Below are 10,180 nucleotides of genomic sequence, written 5' to 3' on the forward strand. Positions count from 1 at the left end.
ACTTGGTTTATCCCTTTGTGTTAGGGATGGTTTGAAAACGTTTATACTTTAACTGATAGTATTTCTCCTTTGTACTACTTGTTGAATGACTTTCCACCGCAGCAGGAAACCAGCAGGAGGACTGAAAACCAACAACCAACACCCATATGTAAGACATATTAATAAGCATGTGTAAATATTAAAAAAGGAACTTGTTTTACGATCATGCCGGTTTAGAGGTGTGAAGCTAAGTCTTTGATTCTTACGATACTCCTAGCAGTTCAGCCTTTCTGCTTTCGAAATAATCGGGATGAATGCTAAATACAATATTTAAAACCAGTCATGCTATGAAGTGGCTGTGGATAGAAACACCTCCACTACCGCACCTTCAGAGCTCCTCCGTCAATGCTTTTTATTTTAAACAAAACAAATTTTGTTTCCAGGGTTGAATAGTTTACTTTATTCTGTGCTATTTACTATGATGGGGAAAAACAAACAAACAAAAAAGGAAATCTTCCCCCGAGAACCGGTCGCAGTTGTCGCTTCTGCTGTTTCAGACACCAAAAAGCTTGACATTGCGAACAAAACAGTGAAGCCGCGGGGTTATTTTTTGGCCACAACTCATGAACACACAGTAACTTAGTGCGCCCCTGTTTTGCGATCTCTGTTACCGAGTCTGCCCGCCGTTGCTTACCCCGTGTTCCCGGGGCCGCTCACCGTGCGCCGCCGTCCCAGGGTGCCCCGCGCCGCCGTCCCAGGGTGCCCCGCGCCGCCGTCCCAGGGTGCCCCGCGGCCCTGGCGCGCAGGCGCGGCGGGTCGGGAATGGCGGTAGCTGCGGCCTTGCTTGGCCGGGCCGCGGGCCTGGGCCTGGTCACGGCCACGGGCGGGCGGCGGTTCCTCCGGTGCGGGACGGGAGCGGGGCTGCGCGAGCGGAGGACGGGGACTCTCCTCGACGGCACCGCTGCGTACAGGGTCGGTGGCGCGGCGGAGCAGTGCCTGTCTCGGGGGATCAGCTCGGATCAGCGCCCGAAGCGGCCCCTCACCGCTTATTTTCGTTTTTTGATGGCCAACCGTCCGGCTTTTAAGGAAAAAAACCCAGGTAGGAGGTTTGAGGTAGGAGGTTTGAGGGGAGGTGGGCCCGCGGTTGGCGCTGTTGAACGCCGGGGCTCCGATACCTTCACCCCTCAGAGCGGGGCCATGGCCTGCGCCCCCCAGAGTGGGGTGAGCCTGGAAGCCGGAACAACCCGTGCCTTTATAAAACCGAGCTTCGGGAACGATCTAAAGACGTGATCTCTGAGACCCAACCCGTCTGTGTATCCCTACCATTTCCCAGGTGAATCCAGCATGGCCATTCTCACTGCCTGCACATGCCTGCTTGGTCTTCCGTGCTTCCTAAGTCTAAAAAATGAACGCGTGTGTGTAGCTTTAAAAATGCTTGATGAAATATCTCACCTAGGTAGTACGTGTTAACAATGATTTATGATTCTCAGTTATTTTTGGACTCTGTTGTTTGAGTACGTTTTTGCTGGTATTCTGAGCTGTGTATGATTTTGTTTTGAGGCTTAGTAATTAAAAAATTGCAGGTACATCCTTGTATATGAGAGAAAATTTAAGTGTATTTAGAGGAAAATGTTTTTCTGTGGATATGTTTGATTTACTATCAGAAGGTTCACTTACAGGCAATGCAGTAAACTCTTGCCAGAGAGCTGCAGAATATAAAGATATGCTGGTGTTGAAAGACTATTGAAGGCAAAAATGTTTAAAGAATTATGGTCATATTGGGCAAATCCTGAGGAAGATTTAATTAGGGAAAACCATTTGATAGTCCATTTAGCTTACCAGTTCAGGAGTTCTACACTGATAGGTTGGTAACTGAACTGTCAGAGTATATTGTAGTTACATACCACACCAGTGTTTTCCACATTTGCAAAATGTGAATGATCTATAAATGAACATACTGGATCTTGTATACAAATTGAGAGTTTGGGGTTTTTTTGTTCCAAGAGAGGTAGTGGTCAAAAATAACCCAAGTATTTATTTTCTTTTATCAGTGGTCAAACCATCATATTTTCAAAGGTTTTAAGGTTGATCTACTTGCACTAAAACTTTCCAGTTGCTTTTCCAGAATTCTGAAAGTCAGGTCACTGAGAAGAGCTTAGTTTTGCTTTTCCACCATAGGTGGCTGAGCTTTATGTCTGAGGGGGAAGAAGCAGCTTATCTATTTTTTCTTTTATTGTGAAGTAGAGGGAATGCCTGGAAAGGATTTTTCAAGAAAAATAACCCTTATATCTTCTTTGCACCACACTTGGGTTTGTTTGAGGTTTGCTTGGGGCTTTTTTTGTGGTTGGTTGGTTGGTTGGTTTTTAATTATTCTTTTCTCCTTCACAAATTCAAGTCTGGCTAGAGGCCTCATCAGGTCACCCTAGTGCAAGAGCCAGAGGCAAAGACAGTCAGCTGAAAACCAAAGTAGGTTAAAGTAACTAATTTTGGGTGTTGGAGAAAAAATTACTTTCTAAACTTCTTTTGAATAATGTTATAAGTAAAGGATAATAAAATCAAAGTATATGAAGTGGGTGAAGTCACATTATACTTGACTGAAGAGTTCAACAGACTCTTTTTGCTAAAAATCTTAGAACTGGAAATTTTACTTTTGGTTTCTTCCCTGCTCCCCCCTCCAAATCAGACCATCTTGTATTGTATAGAAAAGATCCGGCTCAAAAGGCAAAAAACATGAAATTGTTGTGGAGTAATAACAGCTGCCTTGAAATGTTGTGTTCTAGATGAACGGTGACTCTTTCCCATCCCCCAAATACTGCACTGCCCTTTAACTGCTACAGTGAGTTAGTTTTATGAAAGGAGGAAAATGCCTTTGTACAGGAAGATGATACCTATGCTATGACAGCTATCCTTGGGAAAAATGGAAGAAGCTTACTAAAGATACAGTGTTGATCTTTTTTTCTGGGCTTTCTTGTTTTGATGTACAGGAGCGAGCAACCTGGAACTGATTAAAAAATTAGCAGGTGCATGGAAGGACTTACCAGCATCACAGAAGCAGGTAAGGTTGTATCCTTCCCCTGAATACTTTGAACTCTACAGGTGGTGGGGTTTTATTTGGTTTGGTGTTTTGTGGTTTACTTTGTTTAGTCTAGCAGACTTGTTGGTTGGTTGTTTTTTTAAAGGGCTTGGAAAAGCACGTCAAAACATTTGGGAGAATTGGGAGCTTTGATTAACTCAAAGGAAGCGTTTGGGGTGACCCTGGCTGAATGCCAGGTGCCCACCAAAGCCACTCTCAGCTGCTCTCTTCAGCTGGGCAGGGGAGAGAAAATACAGCAAAATGTTTGTGGGTTGGAATAAAGCAGGGAGGGGTCCCTCTCCAGCTACTGCCAGGGCAGAACAAACTTCACTTGGGCATATCAGTTTATTACCAATGAAATAGGAGTAGGATAGCCTAAGACACCTTTCCCCCTACTCTCCCCTCTTGCCAGGCTAAACATCACTCCCAGTTTCTCTGCTTCCTCCTGACTGCAGTGCAGGAGCACAGGGAACAGTCAGTCCAATCGTGTGCTGGACTGACCTCAGCTGCTCTTTCCTGTTCAGTGGGAGAACTTGGGGTCCCTCCTGCAGTGGGCAGTCCTCCATGAACTGTTCACAGTGTGAGTCTTTCCCACGGGCTGCTGTCCTTCAGGAAGAGGCTGCTCTATTGTGGGTCCACCACAGGGTCATATCCCCCTTTGTCCATCTCCCTGCTCCAGTGTAGTCTCCTCCATGGGCTGCACCCCAGGCTGAAGGGGAACCTCAGCTCTTGTTCTTGGAGCACCTCCTGCCTCTCTTTCCCTGACCTTAGGATCAGTAGAAGTGTTTTGACATGGTCTCCCTCCTTCCTCTGGCTGAAGTTGTGCAGTTTTCTTTTTTGACTTCTTAGCTCTGTTATCCCTGAGGTGCCACCACCATTGCTGATGGCCAATAGTGGGAGCTTCTTGGAGCTGGCTGGCCTTGGCTCCATCTCATAGGAGCCATTCCTGTACACCCTCCACCACCAAAATCTGGCCATGCAAATCCAATACAGGAAGATACTTTGCTACTTGTGCTTGCACTCGTACTTTTACATGACCTTGGCTTTAATAGTTTTAATCTGTTGCCAGAGAAATGACACAGCTCTCACTCCATGTGGCTGTGGGGATGCAAACCATTTCTTTCCCCTTTTTTGAGTGGCAGTATTGCATTACATGTATAATACAAGTTTTGTAAAGTTGTTCTGCTCTCGTGTATAAGGTAAGTGAAACCTCAGTTAATTTTGATGAAAGAACCAACTTCTTTTGCTTCGCATAAATTTCTTTAAAACCCATCAAATTAACTCATAAGTAGTGAAGTTTCTCTGAGTGGCAGTTTCAAGGTGTAGGAATCCTTAAAATCAGAGGGTTTTGGGAAAGCTGCAAAAAGGCAGATCTCAGGAACAGCAGAACTGCAGTTAGTGCTAAGTGGTAGGCATAAGATTTGTCAGCAGAAAAGTTAGATGAGATGTAGAAAGAAAGGAGAACTAGAACAATGGTCTGTTCATTAGCCCTTAGCTAGAATAAATCTCTAAGCTGCAGAAAACTGTATCTAGCAAGATATTAGGAAGGTCTAAGGTTAATAATGGAGCTCTGGGCATGGCATTTTAAGGCTTACAAGTAGGTATTGTATTCAAAATAAACAAGCATTGTTTTAACCAAAGGTATGTACTTAGAGTGGTTGGATAGAACTACTGTCAATATGCTTTTGCTTTTTGTGATTGTTCAAAAAAAAGTCAAAGCGTGCTGTAACATCACGTTCTGCAGCTGCTGCTGAGGATGAGCTGCTGGCATCTTCCCATTGTCCCAGCCTTGTAATGAGACTGATGCTTGGAAAACAAAGCAGCTCGAGACGTGTTCCACAGCAGTCCTGTCCTGTTTGTGATTCTGTGCATAAACCCCTGGCCAGCATTACAAGGGATAATGAAAAGCAAATCTAGGACTTGCTGATCATTGCTGAATTTAAAAGCTGTTTCTAGCAAAGTAATGGTTGTTCTTCCTTGACTGCAGTTAGCAATTAGAAACAGTTAGGGAGATACCTTTGTTGATTAGAACTGAGGTGCTCTCACATCCCTTCTGGGCTTCTCAGTCTGTGTACCCTTCCCTTCATGTCTCTGAAATGTAGAGCAAGGAATCAAAACACATGAAAATCTGATGTTCTGGTGTAAGTTTTTCAGTTTGTCATTTTTCTACTCATAGATTAGAAGTGTTACCTTGTCTAATGGTCAGGTGCTTCTGACTGAAAGCATCTGACTGAAGTTTAAGGTTGGTGGTTTGTGCTGTAGGTTTATGAGGAAGCAAGAAAGACAGACTGGAAAAGATACGGAGAGCAACTGGCTGCTTATAAAGCCCAACTGACTCCAGCCCAGGCTGCAGCTTTGAAAGAGGAAAGGAGAAAACAGCTGGCAAAGAGAAGATCAATCAGGGCAAAAAGAGTAAGTATTTTGAAGTTCAGGTATCTTTTCTCTCAAGGGACCTGAAGGCTCTTTGTCTGGTATACAAAGCAGAATTGAAACATGTTTTAGAAATAACAAAAGCAGCTCAGAATAGAAGAAAACACACAACAGACACAAATCCCCCAAAATGGTGTGGACTAAAGGAATTACTGGTGTTAGCAGCTATTTTAATGGCTTTCCTGTGCTTGAAGAGTACAGAACTAGCATGGATCCTTGTGCTTAGAGGTAGCATCTCCATGCTTTTTTAACTCCCTATTTCTCGAGCTACCAGAGGAAGGATAGGCACTATAAGATGTTTAGACCACCAGCACTTTCTCTGGATGGGAAGACATCCAGAAATTGCTTTCACAAAGACCTTGTATCTGTTACCTCATTAGACCCTACAAGGTAGCAGCTGTTTGAAGCAGCCTTTTTTCCTTCCTTTTTTGGGCTCTGCTACTGTGTAACTGCTACTGTGACATCTGTGTCCTTTACTAGGATATTCATAAGGACCATCTTCCCTACTCCTTTTTGGCTGGTTTATGTATAAATCCTTAGAGACACAACCATCTGTAATGGTACAATATTATGGTTTGTCTGGAAAAATCAAAGGGGTTACATATTGCTTATTTATTTCTGTGAATTAAACTGTGACATTGGCAAAAGCAAAACTAATGTGGTTTAAAAGACCTCTACTTAGAGGAAGTTTTTAATGTTAATGATTCTGCTGATCCTTTTTAGAGTATGGCACTGCAAGGAATTCAGTTGGCATATCTCATACCTAAGCAGATGTTAATTTACAGCACCTAGGCTCCAGTGGGAATGTCAGGACTGGAGAAAACAGGAAGCGTAATTGCAGCTGTAACTTAGTGTACTTTATTCTCTAGCCATCATCCCTGCAGGCAAAGCTTTCTGATAGTAGAAACACAGCTCTCTTCCACCTTCTCAGCTCCCACAGATAAGTGTCTGCCCTCTTCTCTGCACGCAGGCAGCATTTCTCACCAGAAATTGAAGCCTTACTGAAGCATAATAGATAACCTGTCATCATGACTTTCTTACAGAGTTGAATTTAGCAGCACTCTTTGGTTCCTGGAAGACTTAGCTGAAATAAGAATCAGTTTTAAATGCTTTTTCAACAACTTGTGAAAACTCAAGTCGTTAGCTTTTTGTAGTTTAACATTAGTCTTGAAAAGCATTAAAAGCATCTTGACATACAGTCCAGTTTACAGAATAGAACACCAAAGAAAGAATTGATTTTTTGTTTGATTTTTGCAAAAATATAAATATAAATGCCAAGTTTGGTTTTGGAACAAATGAATGCTTGGTAGATGAAATAACTTCTCTTTTTGTTTTTAAAGGAATTGAATCTGCTTGGAAAACCTAAAAGAGCTCGTAGCGGCTTTAACATTTTCCTGTCAGAAAATTTTCAAGAAAGTGAGGGAATTTCAGCTGTGGTAAGCCAGGAAAGATGGATTTTCTAAAATATATCCACTGTATTCAGAAAAATCTAGTTTAGATTTTGTCATTTTCAAAGATACTGTTCAGTAGTTCACTATCTGGATGCTGCATTACTTAGGTTTTGGTTTTTTTTAAGCTGTGGCAATCTGGCTATGCTGCTAGCATGGCCTGTATAAAGTGCTGTGTGTATACAGACTTAAAATGTCTGTGATAGTTTTTGCACTTCCATGTTACAGACTTTATCAGTTCCTTTTGTAAGGAGAGTGTTATTCTTCCCTTTGTTTTGATGTAGAATTGGAATTTTTCAAAGAGTTGTAGTGGTGTGCTCTTGTTCTGGCAGTAGCAGTTTATTGTACCCCCTATAGTTCAGTTGGTAACATAAGTGAAAATACAAATACAGGAGTTCCTCAGCAAACTCACAAATCCTGCACTAAACTGTGCTTTGGGGTGATGTAGGCTGCACTGATAGATAATAGCACTTGTAGTACTGGAGACCTACCCTGTGTGCCTCATTTTTCTTACCCTACACATTTAGTCAGTAAGTTGGGATTGTGGATATAGCTTGTTCCTCAGTTTTCCATGTACGAGGCAGGTTGCTCCAGTCAGCTGAGGCCCCCACTGTAAATATGGCTCAGATGATTCCCAGAAGCTTGGTTTGACCTATATAGTTGATTATTTACTTACATTGAAAGGGTAAATACGGGGAAGCAAGCTTTTGTGATTTTGTGCTTTTCTTCATTGGTTTATGCTTGATATTTACTCATGCAGTATTCATCTGTACCCCTCTGAAGTCAGTCTACTCCTAGAATAACTCTCATGTATTATTGCATGCTCTGTATCCCCTAGGCAAAGCTGAAGAAACTATTTGATACGTGGCAAAAAATGTCTACTTCCCAAAAGCAGGTATGTCACAGGATTTGGATGAGGCTCTGATCTAATCAGAATTAAAAACTTGAGTCAAAATTCATATATTCATACAAAATCTTGAACTTGGATGCTCAAAATATAATACTGAAGAAAATAGTCCCAACATCCTCATGTATCTTGAAAAAGATTGTCATTACCTTTATTCTGGTGGTGACCATTTAATTCATAGTAGTGTTGAAATGTGAGTCAGTGGGATAGGATGGAAGATTGGTGTGCTCTAAAGCAGATACTAAGCAACATCTAGGGAAGAAGGTGGAATAATATGCAACAATTTTATTTTTTTTCTAACAATCCATAATATCTTTAAACACCAGCATAAGAATTTTCTGCTCACGGACTCTTAAAAGGGAGAGTAACAGAACACTACAAGTGATGTGCACAGGGTAATTTATTAACTTTGGTTGTCTGGGGGATCAGTTTCTGCTAGCTTCCTCACTCTTTTGAACTACAAACCTGTAGATGAGCAAATCAAAAGTGGAGGGGTGCTGTACTGAAACCTAAGCAAAACCTTGACATTTTCAGGTATTCTGTACCCTACTGTCCTTCCTCCTGAATGTCCTTCTTCCAGGTGCTTTTTAATGTGTGCTTAGGACACACCCTAGGTTCATGTTCTTACTGTAGAAAAATAATTTGGAATAATTCTACAGCAGTATCTATTCTTGTGCCTCATGTAATCTAACTGTCTCAAACCAGTGCTCAAATTAAAAGGCTTAACTGTTAGTAGCAGTACTGAATAAATTTCCTCTTGGGAATGGCCAGTTATTGCCAAATTGCATTTTAGTGCTAAAGCTTCATATTTTTCTGGAAGTTTGATTTTTTTTTTCTTTTTCAATTAGCTGGGAGTGAAAGCAAATGCCTGGGCTGTTCACTGCACGTTCTAAGTCACCTTTCTGTCATGGCAGTTTTCCAGAAAAAGCCCCTTCTGTAACTTCTTGATACCTTATTTTCTTGCAGCCATACTTGCAGCTTGCTGAGGATGATAAGGTTCGGTATGAGAATGAAATGAAATCATGGGAAGCAAAAATGGTTGAACTGGGACGTGAAGACCTGGTGCGTTCTAAAAAGCAGAGGCTAAAAAAGAAACCTGCTGAAACTGCAAAGCAAGCTGAAACAGCCAAAGCTTCCTCAGCTGGAAACAAGGCAAAATTAAAAAAACACGAAGAATAAAAAAAATCCCCTTTGGTTGTCTTATTTCTGTCCTGCTGTGTTAATGCGGCAGTCAGCATTAGCACTGAAATTTGGAAAAACCATGAAGGGCCCTTTGGAAAGGTGATCAGGTAAGAGAGGGTTCCTGTCTCTCAGAACTGACTGAAATAATCACTGCAGGTACAGCCTGAACTGTAGAACAGCAGTCAATTAATCAAGCTGTGAATACTGATACCTACTGACAGCAGCAGAGCTCTCCAGTAACAGCAGATAATATCCAGCTTTTACAAGGTATTTTTATTGAAAAAATAAAAAGTATTCTTTCTTTATGAAAGAAAGAATATTCTGCAATGTTACCATCTAAATTCTGTAAATAAAAGCTGAAATCCGAGTTAACACTACTGTGTTTTATTCCCTCCATGTTATTGCAAGTGTGATGTTCTACATTTTAACAACAGGCACAAGAAACATAAAATGTTACCTTTTCTTTTATTCATCCGTCTCTTTGTACCTGTTAAAGTGTATATACCACTTACGTTGCATTTAAAGGCCATATGGGTTTTGTATGAATGTACCTTTATTTGACCTTTATTTTGTGGTTCTGTTTGGATACATACAAACCTTTTTGTCTTGCTGTTGTCACATGTGAGATGACCTAGAAGGAAAAGAAAAAAATGTGAACGGTTTGGACTTTGAGTTTTGGTGTAATAAATACAGGTATTTTAAAGAGGTGGTTGGTTTCTTTCCTGGGGTTGCTCCGTCTTAGTTAAGTCTCATAGGTATTTTGAGGAACCTGTTTTTAGAATGCACACCAAACTGGCAGCTTTAGAAACATTCACCTAACCCAGCTATGTGGACCATCTCAGCACAGCTCACCATGAGCTTTGCCTGCTTTTCCACTTGTACCCAGCTGTGCTGTGAGCAGCAGGGCAGCAGCAGGCAGCGCTGGTGGGGAACGCGGGACTGACAGTGAGGGACGTGACAAGCAGTTCCCCAACACGGAGCCCAGATGAGATCAACCTTTCAGCATTGCAAAACTCCATAAGGTCTTTTCAATTGATTGAACTTGAGGAAAAAAGTGAACCTATGGAGAAGAACTTTGTCTCAAGTCAAGAGAAAAGGAAAAGGTGAAGGCACATGAGGAAAAAAACATGGCGACACCAAGGTCGATGAAAGGAGGGGGGA

General features: G+C 41.8%; 1 protein-coding gene across 1 annotated transcript; it reads left to right on the forward strand.

The window, feature by feature from the left end:
* The first annotated feature begins 801 nt into the window (after positions 1-801).
* On the forward strand, positions 802-9,819 carry TFAM (transcription factor A, mitochondrial). The gene is made up of 6 exons (XM_062496268.1): positions 802-1,078; positions 2,964-3,034; positions 5,315-5,464; positions 6,823-6,918; positions 7,769-7,825; positions 8,804-9,819. The coding sequence occupies exons 1-6, from the start codon at positions 802-804 to the stop codon at positions 9,014-9,016; spliced, it is 864 nt and encodes a 287-aa protein (XP_062352252.1). The 3' UTR covers positions 9,017-9,819.
* Positions 9,820-10,180: the final 361 nt, after the last annotated feature.

This window comes from Cinclus cinclus, chromosome 7, assembly GCF_963662255.1.
Source record: "Cinclus cinclus chromosome 7, bCinCin1.1, whole genome shotgun sequence".
Classification (NCBI taxonomy): domain Eukaryota; kingdom Metazoa; phylum Chordata; class Aves; order Passeriformes; family Cinclidae; genus Cinclus; species Cinclus cinclus.

Bases quoted from the DNA above. Each gene is read 5' to 3' on its own strand.
- TFAM (XM_062496268.1), top strand. From the start codon at position 802: ATGGCGGTAGCTGCGGCCTTGCTTGGCCGGGCCGCGGGCCTGGGCCTG. The intron at 5,465-6,822 runs GTAAGTATTTTG...TTGTTTTTAAAG, and splicing joins GATCAATCAGGGCAAAAAGA to GAATTGAATCTGCTTGGAAA. The intron at 7,826-8,803 runs GTATGTCACAGG...ATTTTCTTGCAG, and splicing joins TGTCTACTTCCCAAAAGCAG to CCATACTTGCAGCTTGCTGA.